Here is a 20,776-nt window from a genome sequence, read left to right as displayed (position 1 = left end):
CTATTTGGAGACAGCCTGTAGTAACCTTCGGAAATTAGCAGCCTGCATAACCTACCAGGACATCAAACCAGTTGTGAGAGCGTCAATGTTTATAAAATGGCTGACAGAAGGGGACAGGAGTCTTACAATAAGCTTCACTTCACCAATTGCCCATTGTCGGATTATGAAAGAGTGCCTTTTCCAGAAATCGCTTCCTCAAAGTTTTATTGTGTCGGACTTCGTATGGCCATTCATATATCGCCCACCCATAGCTCCTGTGTGGCGAAGATCCACCACGGTTGCGTCTATCCTCCACATTCTAGGAGTTCGCTGTGGTCTTGAGCAAAAACGACAGCATAATTTTACTTTTTTTTTAGATATCATACACCCTTTCACCCTGTTGTTTTACTGGGAGATAACCTTCTCATCTCATTTGATTGTACACTTAGTTTTATTTCTATCACTGGTCTTGTACACCAGTTCTAATACAACACATATCTGTCAGGTGACGACGTACTAACTGAATAGAATATATAACCTCCTTTCGCGCACTAATCTAAGTTGCATTATACGCCATAAAGTCCTTAATCATCATCATCACATGTGTCACCGATGCTTGCTGCAAGGTGGTCACAGTGCGTCTCCTGATCGATGGGTTGCGGAGCCCCTCAACGCTTGCGCGGTATCCGCGGCAGGTACCACGGTCGTATCCGTTGTGCCGAAGTTGAAAGGTTTTGCAAGGGCTGGCTGCGTATCGATCTATTCTGTGATAATTTCGTGAAGAAACTGATCAAGTTTGTGAAATCTCCATCTTCCGAGCAGTTCCGACAGGTCAGGTTCTCAGTGGCTTGATAGACGTTGCTAGTCGTCGTCGTAGGGAACCTCGGGTGGCAATTCTGGGTGAAGCAAATCACGAACCTTGCTGTAGGTTTTTTCCCCACATAGGCTGAAGAGTAGAACTCGCTTCTTTGAAAGCTCCGTTTCGCCGTTGGTCTCGAGGCAGGCGCCATGACAGCTGAACCACCCATGGTTTTTCTCATCGCTGCAGTGTTACGTGGTTGGTATATTTACATTATTTACAAGACCGGTAAGGTCCAAAAGACTAAGATAGAGTTGCGAGTCCGGCGAACAGAAAGGAAGATGAAGACTTCACGGGGCACGGGGCAGAGCTCCAGCGGTGAGCTCGAGAACGCAGGTCTGGAAGGGAATAGCGAAAGGTCAAGGCGCTACCTCCAGCTCCACTAACTCTGAGGGAGTAAAGGCCTACACGCACATGTGCGTTTGAGCGCGATTCGTACCCTGGCGTCAAGCGGACGCGCAGCGTTGCGAAGAGCGCTTGTACCGAGATTGTTCACACAGTTACGTTGACATGCAGTCGACCGCAATCAAGACCCGAAAAAAACAAAAACGCATTATCGCCGTTAGCGGCTCACCAATAGTAACCGAAATTCACGGCAACATGGTGGCGCCTGCTTCAGTGTCGATGTGGTCGATCTTGCAACAATCCTGCTGGCTTCCCGGGCATTCTGTCCAGCTTGAGTCATCGCAGCCTGTGGAAAACTTGCTCGCGCATTCGCCACCTATCCTCAAAACAAAAAAGCAGGTTCTGCGAACGGAGAACCGGGTACCCATCGTCGAGTGGTGCGAGCGTGCACGTGATCTTCCTTTTTTTTTCTTCTCGGCTTTTGATTGGTCTAACGCAACGCGCTGCCGTTACCGCCGGGTCCAACGTTGAGTAGGTTTCGACTCCCTTGAGGCGTTGCGCGATGGCGCGCGTCTTACCGTAAGCAAACGCTTCTGGCCGCAAAGACTCTGCAACGCACTCAAACGCGTTAAAGCGCGAATGTGCGCATGGGCCCTGAAGCCCTCCGTACCTTGCCTCCCGGGATCTTCTTTGGGGCAATCGAGGCGGGGCCTGTTTGGGCGTTGGTGTTGGCTACAAACAGCTGACTCTCACTTTCGATCGTCTCTTGGAGGTCACTGTCGACTCGTTTCTCAACTATTTTTTGGGACAAACGCACCAAACTCGCTGAACGCTCGTAATTATCAGAGCAAAGGTTACCAGACGATGAAAGGTCGATCGGGGATGTGACCGCGAAAAGGGACACTTCGTGCAAGAGCGAGGCCCAGGGAGTGTTGGACGCCACCGGACGCCGTCCTATGAGCGGAGGCATGGGCTTCCAAACGCTGTCGGAGCTTGGGACTCAAGCTTCGGAGGCGAACGTGAGGGACGTCGGTGAGCTCATGGGCGCCTCTGACGGCGATGTTCGAAACGCTTTCGCGGGCCTTGGGAATGCCGGGCCTACGTCAGTGCGCACCGACCGTGGTTGAACGTTTCGACGTCGATACACTCTAAAAACTATCACGCTGAACCTCACGCTAACCGCGAGTTTCAAGCGTGGAACCGCCGTCGATACTACGGGAATGACGTTTTAAGCACCACGTGATCGAGAATAAGCGTTTGTTTTCTGTGTCCAAGCGTTAGAGCAGTCCGAGGAATCCCTCTCGGCCTTTTGTTTCGGACGTGATCAACAGCGTTAGCGTGACGACCGCAAAACACACGCTTAGATTTTCGGAAAAACGCGTGCGCCTTCATTCATCGTCACGCTAATATATATCCGAACGGATTGACCCTCCCGAAGAAGCAGTTGTGTGGTTTTTTTGTTGATTTTTAGTTGACGTGAGCTTCTCTTTTCTGGAAGCACAGAGAGCGCATGCGTCCTCTTTTTTGGCGGGAAAAGCGAGAAAGCCGTTGCGCTGTTTCCGTTGCGGGCTGTCTCTCTCAGTCAGTTCCCGACACGCTTTGTTTGTGGCTGGGGCTGGACCAGCTTGACTGACTGCGACTGGCGAGACTTAACGGCGCGTGAGTTCGGGCACAGTGTGCCATGTTTACCGCACTTGACGTGCGTGGAGTGCAGCGGGGTCGCTGCAAACACAGCGAGGGCGAGTGCCCCGAATTCCTGCGGGAGACGGATCTGAATGCCAGCCAAGGAAAGGGCTTCCCATTTGGCTGGTGCCTTTACTGCGGCCATTCGCCAGCTATTCAAGGAAGACTGCAATATTTGGGTAAGAACACTGTTTTCGTTTGTCCCCCAGTCTCTTGATCCGCTGTTTTTTTTTTCTTTTTTTGTGAAAGCGCAAATATCAAGTAGCACAATCTCCACCGTGTTGCTTTTGTCGAAGCGATGTGCTCTTCAGCGTAACTGTCACATCTAGGAAACAATTTTTGCTGCTTGTGATTGAGCGCGGCATTGAGACAAATGTTGTTTATTCGGAAAGGTAAAGCGGTGAACCGTGGATGCTGGGGTGTAGTTGAGGTAGTCGGGCGAGTTTGCTCTCGTACATAGGTGAGCTTGTTATTCCAAGTGTTGCATTGCTGTCGCAAAAACTTCGAAAGCATATTTTGCCTGAAGTCCCGCCTCTGCGTCGGTCTCCCGTGTTAAACTTTTACGGTTTGGAATCGACGAACACCCAGAATATGGGTGAAGGCAGGAATGGGTACGCGACAATGTGGCAAGTGAAAAAGGGTGGCAACAGGAAAGATGGGAAAGGGTACACAACGTTGCATTGTAGGAGGAAAAGGGTCGCAGCGGTGAAGGAGACACAAAGAATCACAGTAGCATCATGGCAGCCGCGTGAATCTTTGCATGTTCCGGTGCTTGCAGGCATGTTTCATTTTGGTTTTGATCGGCCTCAACCCAATCGTTTCTTTGAGATAAAGCTGTGCAGAAATATCGAGTTAGCTTGAGCGGCGTCGCCGTCGGCGTAACCGTAACGCGTCGGCATAACGCTTTTTCGTGACGCTCGCAAAAAAAAATGCACTGATTTTAGCGGCGAGTAGAGCACTTTCGCAATAAAGTAAATACTTCAAGCACGCTCAAAGCGCACTTATTGTTATATAGCTTCACGAACTAAGAACAGCCTGTTATGAGCGCTTCAGTTAGTGCAACGTGGACAATGTTAAAGTTCCAGTGTTTATACTCATTTTTGTAATACTAAGTTTATTTAGGCCATAATATCTTAATCTTATTGTTAACAGGTTGCACCGACGGATATTCTTGGACCCTGCATTGTGTGGGGCGAAACGAGACGGCTGATCTGCGGCAACGAACCACGAAACGAAATCGACCTGCAACCAGACACGTCTCTCGAGAAAGCGCTGGTGCTATGCCTCTGTGTTTACTACTTAAAGAACGTAACATACCCAGCAGCATTTGGGCAGCTGCTTGGTTTTGTACAGAGTGTAGTGAAACCAGCAAGCAGTTCTGAGGTAGCGTGGGCCCAGAAAGGGTTGCGTGATCTACTATCAAAATTGCACTTTCTCGCACAAGGTTTGTTTGTTTTTGTTTTTTTTTCATACCCGTTTTTGAGGAATGGTTGGAGGGGAGTTATGTACATCAAAATATAATAGCTCTAGTCAATTGAACGAAAGTGCCCTTAATAATGAAAAATCTAAGGTATCTAGAAAAAAATGGCAATGCCACGTCGTCGAATGCACCAAAACTAAATCTAGTCATTAAATAAACGCCAATCAATTTTTGTTAGCAAGTGTTGACTTTCCTAACGAACTTAACACTTTGCTCATTTGAAATCATTTGATATTTATATCCGTTTGACCTTTGTTAGCAAAGTGTTGACGTTGTCTAAACTGTTTGTGTCTCGTTATGAACCAATCTTAGAAGGAAAGACCTCCTTCATATTCTGTGGTTAATTTCTTTTACAAAATCACAGACTTGCCACCAAGAACAATTTTTCTAATATACCAATTATTGTAGAAAATGAACCGTAAAGAAGTATGACACGACACAATTATCACCGCGTAGCTGCAAACCATATGGTAACGAATTGTATATTGATATTGTTACTAACATTTACTGAAAAAAATATATCCTGATTCAAACCCGCTAAAAAGTCAAAATAATGACATTCGTTCATAGTTGGTTCATGATACTCATAGTAGTTGCAGTTCTTAGCAGTTGGTGCGCTTTATACTTTTTAATGGCTTATTTGTACAAACAAAAATAGATTTTCTAATAAAGACTTTATCCCCGAAGCTGAAATTTGTTTTCCTCTTTCTATTTAGTTCCTTTTGGACTGTTCCTTCTTGTAACTGGAGCCTAACGAGATCTCTCTCTGTCTCTTTGGGTTTTTAGACGTCAAAGATAAATTTCCTAAAATCCTTATACAAGTTGCACAGCTGTGAACAGCTTGCAACTACCTAGTGCAATGTACCAGGCGTAACATGATTCACAACTGCCATTCGTATATGTGCGTAATTATACATAAAAGCAGCACGTCGATCTTTCTTGCACTACTCAATTCGCCTAAAGGAGTACTTAGAGAGATTTAGTAGATCGTTTTTGAGCCCCTATAACGATATCCGATTACTATATGGTGCATGGGGGCCCGTGTGTTCCTACGCTTATTATGGCGCGCGTTTTCTCCACTCTTAAATAATGACGCCTTCTAGGCGCGTGGAGTGTGCGTCGTGGTTGAAACCTCTGGCCATTGACATTGGGCTTTCTCGCATTTAGTATATCGTCCCAATAATTTTAGTTATTGGGACGATATACTAAATGCGGGAAAGCCCAATGCCCACGGCCAGAGGTCTCCACCGCGACGCGCATTTCACACACGTCTAGGAGGCGCCATTATCTAAGCGTGGAGAAAACGCACGCCGTAATAAGCGTGTAAGCACAAGGGCCCCCTCACGCCTGCCAAGCGTTAAACCATAGCACAGTTCACGCTTAGGAAGCGTGAATTCGAAGCGTTGAAAAACAGCACGCTTAGAGCAAGCGTGTAAAAAATCGCTTTGCGTCACGCCTGCAAGCGTTAAACCTGTGCGCAGTTCACGCTTAGGGAGCGTGAACTCTAAGCGTTGAAAAACACCACGCTTAGAACAAGCGTGCAAAAAATCGCTTTGCGTCACGCTTGCTCTGCGTGACCATTTTTAGAGTGTAGATTCGCTGTGATAAAATAATGGTCCATATTTTTTACAGGACCTGGATTAGTACATAGCTTTCTTTCGCCAGCCGAGTGTATCTTAAAACCCGGCTGCGCGTGGACAAAACAGACGGCGAATAGCCAGATTGGGTATCGTAGCAGTTTTAGAGCGCTGCACGAGAGAGCAGAGTATCATAACTTGGGGTGTAGGGGTAAACAAGGAAAATCTTGTTGAGGCCTAGAAAGCCCATTGGTTTTGTCAGCGGGTGTTACGCTGATGGGCGAGTTAATGAGCTCTTAGATTTATACCATCTGGGTGAAAGCAACTTGTTGCTTTCCTTCATACTAAAGATCGATGAAGGGGAGGATAATGATTCTCCCTTCAGGGTTGTTATTTCTATTAAGCCACGAAAAAGTTTTATTTTGTAAATTCACGACTCTAATCTGGCTGTTGCCAGATTAGAGTCGTGAACGGCAGATTAGAGTCGTGAGCGGAAGTACGACTTTTTATAGGTTATGTCGCGCCACGATTCGGCCCGTGAGGAAGTGAAACGTATTTCAGTATACTTGTAGCTGGCCGGCCTGACAGAAAGCAAAGCCGAGAGCCGGAAAGCTTCCTGGCCTGATGCAGCAGTTGGTGATTCGCAACTTGTGAGAGAGGGTAACTTGTGACATCATTGCCCGACTGCTAGAAACTCACCCCCTGAGCAGCGCAGCTTGCGGTTTCGGTGGAAAGAACAACTAAGACCGGTGGCAGGGCAGCCCAGTGACACCATCCCACTACCCTCCAACAAGCATACGCTACACCCCCCTCCTCTCCGTCTGGCCCGCCCTCTGGAACTTGAGAACAGCTGCTGGCTTTTCGGCGTCCCCCTCGTATATTCGGAAACACACGAGGCCGGAGGCGTGCACCGAGCTGTTGAAGACGCTCTTGCCAACGTGCAGGTTGCAGTTGAGCTCTCTGAAGAGAAAAGCCCTGGGCCCCATAGCCTCCTTGGAGGACATGCCGTCGCCACTCAGGGCCCTTGTTGGCGTCCGCCTGAACCAAGCCCGTCGCTGTTCCTGTGGCCGTCGAGGACGCGCCTGTGTTTTAGCTCGACGACTTCTTATTTTAAGCGTCGTCATGCCCCCTCGGTCGTTCCTTCGAAGGGGGAGAAGTGGCGGGATCGCAACCACAAGGTGGCCTGACCTGGGCCCGCGGAGGCCAAGGGAGAGGAAGACGAGGACGGCACGAGGCAGAGCTCGGGCGGCGAACTCGCGGACGGTCTTGTACAGAACGGCGAAAGGTCGAGGCGCTACCTCCCGCTCGTTTAACTGTTATACAGTAAAACCCTTCATGCCTTGCGTTGTGTGATATTCTAGGTGATCCAGGCAGAGACTGATCGGGTGCTATTTCGAAGGCTGTCAGCAATAAGCGGTTTTTCACTGGAGTCCAATATGTTAGGAATAGGTAAAAGCGTGATCCTGAGAATATAATCACACGTTTTTTATTAAAATTGGACAGAATCATTCACATTTTACCATGTATGCTAATACCCAAAGAAACTACAGCTTAAGATGCAGCCACTACGTAAATGCAAAGTTAGCACAAAGTTTTACTTGCAACGAATTTGGCATCTTATTTCCGACGAACTAAACAGACAATATAACACAGTGGAATAGCTCAAAATATGAGTAAGGTGGTCAGTCGGACGAGTAAGACAGGGACACATGTTGTTTGTGCGCAACTTTAACCGTGTTTACTCAAACTAGCAGTTCATTCCAGAAATAAAAATTATCCTTCAACAATGTGTCAGGAATGTTTCATGGTCTCCAATTCGTACACGGTGTTCGTCATGTCTCTGTAAGTGTTGAATCATCCCTAAACCAATCTTGTACGGGGAAGGTTCTGACCCCGGTTGACTGGTCCCACCATTTCCTAGCGTCTGCTGTGATCGGACTTATAGTGAAATGAAATATGGTGAAACTAAATATAGATAGCATAAAACAAATATAAAAATGCAATGACGCGACATTGTTTGAGCACTCGATAATGTCTCGAATAAAGAGAGGGGATGAATGTTACCTTAAAAATAAATATTTAATGAGGCGAACATCTGGCTACTCCTAAAGAGAAAAGTACCACGCATCTTACGGGGGCGACGGGACGGTGACTGACCCGAAGCAGCGCAGTACCGCTGCATTTACACACGCTATATGCCCTGGAATGTTCCAAACTACAACACTCGACGATATAAAAAAATAGGCTGTAACCTTCCAGAATAAAATACATTATTTAAAAGAAGGATCCGGGCCGAGCGGGGTTCAAACGCTGTTTCTCCACGTGGCAACCTCGTGCGTTGCATACTCCGCCAGGAACGCGGCATTATCGCCAATTTTTCGCACCAGAGGCGACGCCAGACTCCTTTGTCCGGTATGAATATTTATTGAGGATTAAAAAAAGGAGGAAAGGAAGTGTCATTCGCAGCCACAAAAGCCGCGATCGCGTTGCAAGGATTAGTGTTGAGTGCAGGGTGATTACTTTTCATAGTCATTGTTGAGTTATTTGCTACTCGGGTCATAGTGATTCGTTTATCGATGTTGTTACTTTCAGTGAAGAAATCTCACTGGCTGCGGATAAGTAATAAGGTGCTTGAAAATCGTGACGCCCTGAGTTTATTAAGCCTTCAATGACTGTAGGGATCACATTAATAAGTACTGCTACGACGCGCACCTTTAGGTCACATGAAATATTGAGCACATTTTTAGTTCCCGTAATCAAGTGAGCACGTCCTAGGAAATTATATTTATAAAATGGGAAATCTGAATACGTATCAAATCAAATCAAATCAAATCAAATCTTCATTTCAAGAAAACTGGAGGGCTCGCCAGACAAGAAGCTGTTAAAAAACAGCTTGACTGGGTCTGGGATCCTTTTACATTGGCAGCAGCTTTGACATTGAAAAAACACACACAAACACGCGCACACACACAGATATATATATATATATATATATATATATATATATATATATATATATATATATATATATATATATATATATATATAAGAACAAAAATCAAAGTAAAAACATGCAATTCAAGATCCCACTACGCGAAGCTACACACAGTACAAGCGAAGGTCTTTTTTGTTTAACATGTATATGTTTATATTGTTTGTGATATACTTGTTTAATAAGCATGGTACATTATAATGTAGTGACTGAAAGTTATAGTTTGTGCGAGATTGAGGAAGCACAGATGTCTCTGTACGGCGTGTGTTAACATTACTTTCGTTCATTTTGAGTTCTGAAATAATGTGCAAAAAACCTACAAATGCTTGAGATGAAAACGAATCACACAGAGTAAACTGTTTTCGTACATGCTCGCAACAATAAGTATTCTAAATTTTGTAAACAAGGGTTCTGTGTGGTCTGTATACGAAACATCCGCGATATAGCGTACTTTTTTTTTTTCTGTAGTAGTACATTTTGAAGATTAGTTTTTGTCGGTGTAGCCCACACGAGATGGCAATAGTTTAAATGAGACTGAAATAGAGCGTAGTAAACTTGTAGCTTAATGTTGGGGGTAAAACACTCCGACAACGAGCGACAATACCGACAATTCGAGAAAGTTTACCAACTAGGTAGTTGACATGAGATTCCCACGTCAAGTGATCCGAAATAAATACATTTGAAGTTTTATATTTATTTACTAGTCCATTTTGTTAAGTACCAAGTTGGATAGTATGACTTACCACGATTGGTTTATTGGTAGCCCTGAATAAAATAGCCTTCGATTTTGTTGCGTTTACGTTTAGCCGAGTTACTTCAGATCATTGAGAAAACTTTTTTAGAACAGAGTTTGCTTTGCATATTACTGCATTAGCATTATTACCAGAGAAAAACAGGCTTGTATTGTCTGCATAAATAATAAACTGCGCTTCATTATCAATATTCACAATATGATTGATGAAGACATTAAACAAAAGAGGTCCTAATATAATTCCTTGCGGCACGTCTTGCTACACATTTCGAAGAAAAGAGCAACGACCATCAATAACAACACACTGTTTCCGATCTTGTAATTATGATTTCAGTAAAGCCAGTGGCACATCACGGACGCCATAACGATTTAATTTCACAATTTAGGTTCAGCAATACAAAGACAGTTCGAAAATTGTATCGCGATGCAGAACTACAAAGAACGGAATATATTTTAGGATGGCTATGAATGTAAACTTGTACCGTGACACTTTCTAACCATGAATGGAGGGTGCAGACCTGTAGTGTGTGTTAGAATTCTTAAGAAATTTATGCGGTTCAGCCTTTGATGACAAATAATTCAACGAGTTTACCGAATATATTTGGTCATTCACATGCCCTTAAGAAAACTGTGGAACTAGGTTGTTGTTTTTTGTGTGCAAATATTGCATTATTTTTTGGGGAGTTTTCAAGAATATCCTTTTACTTTATAAAGAAAACAATGCGCTTTTTGTGTTCAGGATTTGAACACAGCATAGTCGTTTCACAATATGAAGACGGCACCCCTTACTTGATGCGCCGAATTGAAATGCAAGAGCGAGCTCTCTGGAACTTTCGAAGGACCATAAAGTAGTTTTGACCAAGATTTATTTGCATAATAATAAGCTGTGAAGTTTTACTTCCCGTTCCTATCTCAAAATCAAAATGTACTGTGCAGATGCTTGGGTTAATGTATTATATCCGCCTTTAAATCTGGTAATACTTACTGTCTTGGTTAAAAAAATAATTGTATTTATAAAATACATTTACACAACTTGCTTTGTTTTAAATTAGTATAATCATTGGTAATTTACAGACCTCTAATAGTTTGATGGCGATTCGGCTATGAATTTTGTCTCTATGATATTTACAGAAATAATGATTATATCATACCTTTGTTATAATTCTGGCCACTCCACCGTAGCACGCATTCTTGTTTAGGTCTTTCTCTGTGCAACTCCCACCTCTCTTGTTGCTTTGAAGAAAATGAGAATGAATATCATTGGTGTGCAGCACTGTAATATTAAATCCTTCATCAGATTTGGACAGTGCGGCGCCCCATAAAGCAAGGAAAACTGCGAAGTAGAACCCCATAATTCTGCCACACCAAGAGCTCATGCGTCGACACCTCTTCAAGAGGATAGCTGCGCAAATAGTGTTTCCATAAATATTTCCGCGAACACGTCAGTGTCGTGACAGAAGCCGAGTTTCGTATTGTTTATTTCAATAACAACTCTGACACGTGAGCATGACAAAAAGAAATACAATGAGCAACAATGGCCGAAGGCAATGAAAACCAACCGACATATTTTTCTTGACCTTTAGACAGGAGAGAGGACGGCTCTTTTCCGTCAGACAATGCTAACGTTTCACATTTCATCAAAAACATGCGTCTACCAGAGATAACGATATCTCTGGTAAACGCTTACTATTTATCCCTTAAAATGGGTCTACGATATCTGGTGACGTTATATTTGTGTTGTCTTCATTCTCATTAGTGCTCTTGGTACCTTTGAGGGCTGTGAGAGCAATAATACATAAAACGCAGCATTACACAAGTTGTGGAACTTTGGTACTTATTTTCCCAAAACCTGCCTTTCAATGGTTCTTATTGGAAACCAATACCGAGTTTCAGTAGGTTTGAAAACATATTTTTTTTGTAGTTTTTTCTGCATACATAGTTTTTTTTATTACAGTTAATGTACAGCGCAGTTCACAAAACGCTTAACCACTTTTGGTAGCCGCGTTCCGCCATGTTGAGGAACAGCGTCTCCCAGTTTCCATATCAGATTGCATGCGGATAATAGCTATTGGCGTCGTTTTGGTGTTGATGGAACTCACAAGCAAGGCGAGTGGCTCCATCGACGACAGAAGTCAGTAATTACGAGCAAGGACATATATTCAACGCCAAACACATGCTTACTTGTCTCTTTTTTTTCCGATGTCGCCCCGTCATTTACAGGAGCTATTTGGACCACCGACGGTTCGACGCCTTTATCGCCGGCTCGCGAAATACAGACAGGCAGGTATGTCTAAAAATTTAGTACACGCCGATGCGCTTGTTGTATTCCCTGGCTGGCGCGGTCAATAACGACGAGAAGGATCTCGTGCGATTTGTAGAACACACCCTCCGCGTAGAGTAAGAGGGAGCGAAATTTCATCAACGTGGCGCGCTCAAAATTAGAGCCGAGAGAACGTCCCTTAAAATCGCCCTATGGCTTGCGAAAAGGGTGGATTTTATGCTTTCTCCAGATAATATAATATAATTTCAGATAATTTACCAGAATTATAATGAATCTAATTAAGCAAGATAATTGAATATAGTACAAAAATCTAATTTTAGAGCTGTTCTGGGCTGTCTTTTAAGAATATATATATTTTGGTGCTTACATGTCAGAGTTTGTCTCTAAACTGGTTAAAATAGGGCACAAAAAGACAATAGGGTAGGAAAAACACACACACAGCTCTATATTAGTTATTTTAGCGCTGAATGTGTTCAAAGATTTTCGGTGTTGTATTTCGTGTGCACTATGCTCATCGTTTAGACTAACCAACTAGTTTAAGTTTGAGACTGAACTGGCATTTTTAATATGAAATTAACTTGCATTTGTCGATATTTCAACACCCAAAATCTACAAATTTCATTTGCTGTATGACAATCATCGCGCTATATTTGGAAGTACTTTCCGACGTCTATATTGCGCTCTATCGACGAATGAAAACCGTTCCTTTTGCCTGCTTTTGGGAACAGAAACCAGAGGCGGCGAATCCATAATAAAAGCTCTTCTGACCTTTCCAATGTTCGTATCAACTTTAAGCCGTGGTACTTGAACTTATAACCTCCTTTGTGAACACAAAGCAGGTATGGTCAAACATATTGAGCACAAGTAGAATGGTGAGTGTTAAGTGGTTAGTGAATAAGACAGAACGAAACTTGGAAGGTCCCCATGGGAAGTCAAACCCAGGATCTCGAAGATTTCTTATGTATTTAGTTATTTAGTGTGCCTACCAACCAGTGTTGCCAACCTCTGTGGCTGCGTCTTCCCCCAATTTTATTAGAAAGTTCCCTTGATTTCCCTAGATCTTCAGAAAATGAGTTAATTTGCGTCATTATTGAGATTATCGTTATGGTGTAGCTCAAGAATAGATTCCTGTAGTTGGGTGGCCATTTAAAGGTTAAATTTGCTTCGTTAAGACATTTTTCTATACTACACTTTTGTTACATTGGCCTTTTGTGGCCCCCTAAAATAGCCGTTGTTACCACTGGAGATTATCTCTGGCCGCTACAGTATGCATAGAAACCTCTTAGTCGCTGGACTCGGCCGGCACGAGGAGGAAAAAGGGAAGGAACGTGTCTCTAAAAAAAACCCTGAAACCCATTAAAACAATTCCTAGATTTGGACAAATTTCCCTTTGCCCCTGAACAATGACGAAGATACCTACATCAAGGGGAAAATCCCTAAGGTTGGCAGCACTGCTATTAACAGTCATAGATTTATTACCGTAGTGCAGGAAAAATATCCATAACACAACGCTGCAAAAACGGACTATAACAAAAATGAAACGCTCCTCCTGAACCACAACAATTCATCATTAGAAAATCCCAACAATTGATGTGCCAAGTTGATTAAAGATGTTCTGGATGCGAACTAGCGGGGACAGACAATACCTGGGGTTAATGGCGAATGTCGATTGCAGCAGAAAGGTCGCACAGGAACGTTAACCTGAATGTGAGCTATGATAATTAGGCAGCCATAATATGCATGCAAGCACTTAAACAAAAATATGAGGTCATCACTTTCTCGTCTAGATTTTAACTCGGTTAAACCCCATAATGAAGAAGATTCTGGTAAGAGTACGGCTGAGACAAATTGTGTCTAGCGTGAAACGTTCTCCCGAATCTCTGTTGGACTCGTTCTAAAGTCGCCGCTGCAGTGGCACTGAGGTTGTTTCAATCTACTAATGCAAAATCTAGTTGGGACAAAATGAGGCTCTGAACAAGACATAAAAACAAAATGGGTCGCGAAACACAGAACTGAAGCGAGTGGCAATACCCAACACTCTAAAAGATGATAACAGGATCAAACAAACATGACGACTGAAGTTCAGTTTCTCATCAAGCATTACACCTAGGTCACGCAAAACAGACACACGCATTTTAATAGCTGTATCGAGATAGCAATCTAAGAAAACGGAAAGAGTTCTGCGTGAAAACTTTATCACCTGTGATGGTCTAGGATTGAGGTCAAGATCGTTGTCTACAGAGCACTGAATGATGGCGTCCATTTGTAACAAGGTGTAGTCATGTTAGCATTACACTCTGCGATAGAACTTCATATCGTCGGCAAACTGACAAATTAGAGTGCTATAGCATATCCTGAATGCCGTTCAAAAAATATTAACGAGCAAGGGACAGTGGTTACATCCTTGTGGATTCCTGAAGGAACCGAGAAAAAAAAGTGACTTTGCACGTCTCTGAGAAAAGTAGTCCAACCTATCCTGTAGGTAGCTAGAGAACCATGAACAATAATCAGTAATTAAGCTGTAGAATGATAATCGACGCAGTACAATTTTATGACTAACTCGAACGAAGGTCTTACTGCAATCGAAATATAATGTCAGTTCGTTCGCGACAGATACCGCTTGGTGCCGCGTCGCTCAGAAAAAGCTACAAGGTTAGTGGCGGCCGAACGGGAACACATAAAGCCGTGCTGAATCCCGTCTAAAACTCGCTTGAAGATATTAGATAGATGTTTGTAAACAGCTTTTTCGAGAACTTTAGAAAACGCAGGTTAGAAGGAGCTAGGCTAGCTAGTTTGACAGAGAGGTAAGTTCGTGGATGTGCTCTTTTGGTGAAGATCTCCATCGAACTCGCGATGCGAGTACAATCTGTATTAAACTCACTATATGTTTTTATCCAGTTCTCTCGCGCTTTGGGGTCTTGCGGAAATCTGAAGGAAGTGCAAGAATCTTTCTCCACGCGATGGTTAAAACCAGGTTCAAAGCACCCTCTCATAGCGCGAGACCAGAAACAAAATTCGGGATCTCAACCGATCGCCTGAAGTGCTTTTCTCACGGGCCCAATGCGATCTTTTAGCAGACGATCATCTCGATCGATGTCTGGGCTTTCGATAAACAATATTTTGCATCGCACCCCACTATGAATTCTTATAGGTGTCTGAAACTCATTGTATTTCAAACAAATGCAATATGACAAAATCTTCTTTATTGACATTATTTAGACGCCGGTGCCGGCTTGGCCGGCGGGCGTGTATCAGACGGCATACTTCTTGCATTCGTCGTCTGAAACACGAATGCAAGAAACATACTTCTTGCATTCGGATTGAGGACCGGAAGTTGCAGTCGTAAATATTTCAGAAACAAGCGATTACCGGCACACTCCTGTCGAAACATATATGGCATTCAAGCTTTCTATATCTGTGATTTTTGAAAGTATAAATCCTAATCTTGATTTTTGAACGGTTTGGGTTTCGTAGCGAAACCTAGCCACATGTATTTGTTCATAACAACGACCCTAGCAACGGTTTGTTTTGGACCCATGACGTCACACCTACGGAGTCAATGGCGCCGCACGACGGACCAACGTTGCGACGGACGTGGGGCCGCTACTTCGAAACAGCCGTTCGTGTTACCCGCTAATCGATCTTCAAGCGCAGATAATGATCCAGAGTTGATATAAGTGTGAAAAGATCGCACGATTAACGGTGCACGCAAATTCGTTGTCGTCGTCGTCGTCTACTTCACACGCCGGAGAAGCGAGGAAAAAAAACGCGGTCGGATGCAGTTACGCGTCTTCCGGCCATGAGCTTCCGTGTTCGTGTTTCGGTTTCGGTTTCGAGCAGTTGAGTTTTATTTTTTTTTTACTTTATTAAATATTCACGTCACTTTGCAGCAGCACAGTGATGCGCACCCAGCAGCCGAAGGAAAGGACCATTCGTGTCTCGGTATACCAAAAGGCGTCGCTCTGTGAACATTTGGAGCTGGGCAACACGGGTTTTTGTGACCACGTGCACGTTCACAATGGCGCTTTGATCATCGACAGCAAACCAGAGCGAGAGCGAACATAAATGCTGCGTCAAACGTGGCAAATATAAAACATACAATTGAAATGATTCATCAGGCTTGTGTCAAAAAGCATTTTCTTTTGCGAAAAATTTTGAGTGACACTCGCGCTTCAAGAAAGGCAGAACTTCGCTGGAAGACGAAGAGCGATGGGGCGACCTTATTCGTCCTCTCCTTGACCTCAGTGACGTTCTGTCATTCTTGAGGAGGGAGTGCGACTCAAAACACCTGGCATACCTCACTGCGTTTACACATGAGCTTTCAAAATAATCTCAGAAGTTTCTGTTTTAGATTTGCCGAATTTTACGGAAAATTGATGTTCGCTTTCGCTTTCGTTTTGGTTCTCAGTCTATAAAAAGATTGCCACATATGCTCGTGCATATGGTCAAACAAACTCGTGTAGCGCAGTTCCAAAAGTTCACAGCGACTCCCTTTGGCATAATGACGCAGAGAGGTCCTTGCCCTCGACTGCTGCGCGCACATCACTGTGGTGCCCCCTTTCGGCGCTACAAAAATCAGTCTCAGAACTTTATTATGACACCTCGTATTAAAACGTGAGGATAAAAAAAAAAAAGAAAAAAACATTTTTAGGGTGTCAGTGTCTTTTAAAAAGCGGCAGCCAGGTGATTATTCAAAAACAAACCAAATAAAAAGTTAAAGTATGCTGTAACAAAATGTTTGGACATTATCACAGTTTATTATACTCACAGCTAGACTTGCCCACGCTGCTGAAAAAAAAAAGTAAGGGATTGAAATTACCATTACTCAAGGGTAAATTTATTTATTTACAGTTACATTACCCTTCCATAAAACTAAGTGACAGTTACACCAAAAAGTAATCCGTTACCTTTGTGGCGTTACTTCTAGCGTTGCTGTCCTCGAGTAAGAAAAAAAAAGAGGAGCGAGGGTTATCTGAGCGTTTATTGTTGCCACCAGTCATACTTTATTGACCTTTTGTATCTTGAGCAACAGCTGGCTTCGGAAAGTCTTGTAGGACATCACGTCTCGCTTCATCGCGAAGACGTTGACGGCGACGCGGACGGAGCGCTGGATGAGAGCCGTATTGCGCCTCAGGAATGCTTGATGTACTGCATTGTGTTTCTGCAGCGAAGCGATAGGCGTTCTTTTCAACCTGGATAAAGGGCAAAGCGTCGTCGTTGCAGTTGGTCTTGATGCCGTCCGAATCGCAAAGCCGTTGAAGTCGTCGTCATACAACTGGTCTAGCCTGAAACCGTAATTTACTTATCTACGTCTAACTATACCAATTTAATCAAAATACACCGGAAAATATTGCCAGATGGTAGGTAGCAATGGATGTTAGGAAGACAGTGTTTGTTACACATAAAAAAAAAAATACGTATATTAAAGAAGGTCTCTATATTCATCTTTACTCGGCTCTCAACAGGTCGAGGCTCGGTTAAAGGGGCTGTGAAACGACAATGGGCAGGAATATTTCTTTGCTTTGCACCAGCTTCCTGGCACTAGTGGGACCCAAGAATACTCGAACGCGACACCACTGACCAAGGAGCGTCTTCTTCGCGGTAGAACTCAAAGGATGAAAGCGGAGCTTTTCTTTCAGTCTCTCCTTCCAAAGCCGCCTTTTGCTCCTTCGCGAAATTTGATGACGGAGCTGTGGGGACAATGGCAACAGTACGGTCCCCGGGAATGCGTCATCGAGCTTTGCGGTGACGATATACGAATGCTGCTCACCCAGTGGGCGCGAAGACTGCGCACGCATTCGACCTGGCCTCGTGACAATCGATGCTTCGACATGCATTCGGGTAATGGTCCGTTTCTAATCGCTGCAATGACGACAATAGCCGAGCCATAACAATCTCTTGAACTCAGCGCGTGTACTGTGCTTCGCCAAACCCAGCGCGTGGCTATGATCAACATTGGCTGGGTTTACATGAATGCGATCATAGCGCATCGAATCGAACAGGGACCAATCACACGCACCCTTTCTTCCTGCTTCTTCCTCTTCTACCTGTTTACTGCCAATCAAAATAGTCGCATCTCGATTCGATGCGCTACGGTCGCATCCATGTAAACGCCACCAACGGCGGCATATAATCGGCTCCAGATCACGTGGCCGCTTGTTCTGGCTGCGAGTTGAGGGGGTGAACGCTGCTCGTTTTTCTTTAATTTTTTTTCTGGAACTTCTAGTACGTGGAACGAAAAACGAACGCGTGTTTCATAGGTCATTAACGCCAGGGATCCGTTTTAAGCGGTATTTGCGCAAAGTACAAAAATTGTTGCATCACCCCTTTAAGAATTTGGTGAACAAGATAATAAATATTTTATTTAGAAACTTATGTTATATAAAAATTAACGCATCAGGACACTAGTCCAGAGAACAATTAATTACGTCTCTTAAAAAAAGAAGAACAGAATGTAAACGCACGTTTCCCGTACGAACCGTTTCTCAGTGGCGTTCGAAAACGCAGAGGAGTGGGTAAAAAATCATGAGCCATCCTCCCCCGTGAAAGTGGAGGACCAGCGAAGCTGTTTAGCAGACGACACAGACTCGCCCCGAGGAGCCGGAGGAAACTAGACACGCGCGATGGGACCGCCACTTGGAAAGTAGACACCAAAGCCGTGTATACAGAGTTTGGTCAATGGGAGGCGCGGACAGAGCCACGGCGTGCACCAGACGCACAAAGTGGGCTTGACATGCTCTCTTGTCCAACCGGAAGCTTGAAAAAATTCCTTAGTGGTGGTAGCGAGAAACTGCTTTAATCAAAGGTACATGTTGGTATATGGTTTTAATAAACGCGTAAGACTGAAGTGTTGTAACCCTTTATGGTTTAAAATGGGGTGCACGTGATGTTTCGATCATGATCATGCAGAAAGATGTAAGAAACGAATGTGCCGCTCAACTCTATTTTGCTCGGACAGATTGTGACCGCTCGGACGGCAGATTCCCGGCCCTCGGCCCTTGGCGCATGGATTATGTCGATCGTTGCGCTTGTCACACTCTTCCACGATGATTTTGGATGACCATGATTGAAACATCAAGTGCACCACATTTTCAGTCACCAAGAGTTACTCCGACGCACTTGTCTAATTTGTTTCTCGCGATCACCGCCAGGGTATTATTTCCGCCTTATGTTTGGCCAGATTCGAATTTGTGAAGACGGCTTGGAACATCCGAGAGTAACCCGCCCGGTGTTGAGCCCTTTGAGGAAGCCTAACGCCAACATCAAGGAGAAAGCGTGTAATATTTCGGAACGCAAAGCGGTCATTTTAAGGACCACTCATATGCTGTAATATTGAATTGTCGTCCTTTTCCACGACTGCCATTCCGTGTCTCATGTTGTCATGCTCTCTGATTCGTCGCCATATTGCATTGTTCATGGCTTTTCAATATGGAAGCCACCAGACACTTTATTTTGGTTGCGATAATGTCTAAGCTGGACTATTCATTCCACTGCGTAATGAATCGCCAGTATAAAGGTCTACTTTGCTAAAACAAAAGGTGGCAGCTCATCTACCGCACAGACATCAGATGCTATATTGGCTTCCCGCTGTCTAAACATCTTCGCCGTTCAACAAATCGGATTTTGGTTGCAAATAAGCTTATAAGCTTTTTTGTCTAAGGAAAACGAAACAGCAAATCACTGCTAGTGCTCTGCTTTAAATCAAATTGAACGCCTGTGGCCATTCACACCACTGAGGCAACTCTGGGAATAACGATACCGTGTGTTAGCACCCGTCACATAGCCAGGGGGTGGGGGGGGGGGGGGGCATGGGGCTTGGGCCGTCTCTGAAATCTTTTATTTTGCTAAGACCTCCTCTGCCTTCTCCCCCTCATACAGCATTTTGTCACCCCCCCCCCCCCCCCCCCCCCCCGCAAAATGCCAGTACCAGTGCTCTGTTTCGACGTATAAAGGGGACGCCTGTGGCAGTTCACACGACTGAGGCCACTCTGAGAGTTACAATAACGTGTGTCAGCACTGTGGGAAGCAAGTTCTTATTGTTAGTAATCTGTTTTGAAGCATAAATGGGATGTTTGTGGCCATTCCACGACTGAGGTCACTCTGAGAATCACAATAACGTGTGTCAGCACGAGGCCCGTAGCCAAAACGGGGGGGGGGGGGGGGGGGGGGGGGGGGAGGGGAGGGGAGGGGAGGGGTCTAGGGGCGTAGGCCTCCCCTCCCCTCCGAAAGTTGGGGGGGGGGGATTCAGGATGGCTTTGCGGATGTCAAGCGAAAGGCTTTCTTTTTTTCTTTCTTTCTTTTTACAAACACGTCAATTCCAGTTACTGTTTCAGTCCATAGCCACTGGTTTCAGTTCTCCAGATTTGACACAGATGTAGCTTTCACATGCAAATCGAGGCTGGGAGTCCTGTGGAAGTTAGTAATCAGAGAAGGGCTCCAGCCGCCCCGCTGCACCAAGAAACATGCTAACAGGTTCGCCACGCAGAAGACTGAGCAGAACTTTCCATGCCCATGTCCTGTGGAGCTGAATACATCGGCCAAACCGGTCGCTGCGTAAACGACCAGCTAAAAAGTAAAGGGCGCCGCACCCAACAGTCAGCACCCGATAGACACGGAAAGACGGGAATGTGCAGGAATGTCGCGGCTGCTCTTCCGACTATGCTGCCATGACGACTCTGGTAACTCTTTGTGACAGCGTCAGGAGGAAGATCATAGAATTCTTTCGAATGGTGACGAACCCGCAAATCATAGGCTCATTGTCTCTTTTGCTCACAAAGACCTCGGCGCCCCGGCGGCTCGACTAATGCCCTTTTATCCCTAATCCTCCCC

The 20,776-nt window shown here is 44.6% G+C and overlaps 1 protein-coding gene across 1 annotated transcript in view; it reads right to left on the bottom strand.

Moving 5' to 3' along the window:
- Positions 1–11,018, bottom strand: part of LOC120850902 (protein 5NUC-like) — a 65,655-nt gene extending 54,637 nt beyond the window's left edge. The window contains exon 1 of the mRNA XM_040223589.1: positions 10,818–11,018. Within this exon, the coding sequence (XP_040079523.1) occupies positions 10,818–11,018 (201 nt within the window). The remainder of the gene's footprint in view (positions 1–10,817) is intronic.
- Between the last annotated feature and the right edge of the window lie 9,758 nt (positions 11,019–20,776).

The sequence above is a fragment of the Ixodes scapularis genome, unplaced genomic scaffold (genome assembly GCF_016920785.2).
Source record: "Ixodes scapularis isolate PalLabHiFi unplaced genomic scaffold, ASM1692078v2 PGA_scaffold2__306_contigs__length_199485367, whole genome shotgun sequence".
Taxonomy (NCBI): Eukaryota; Metazoa; Arthropoda; class Arachnida; order Ixodida; family Ixodidae; genus Ixodes; species Ixodes scapularis.
This window is presented reverse-complemented; position numbering and strand designations above follow the sequence as displayed.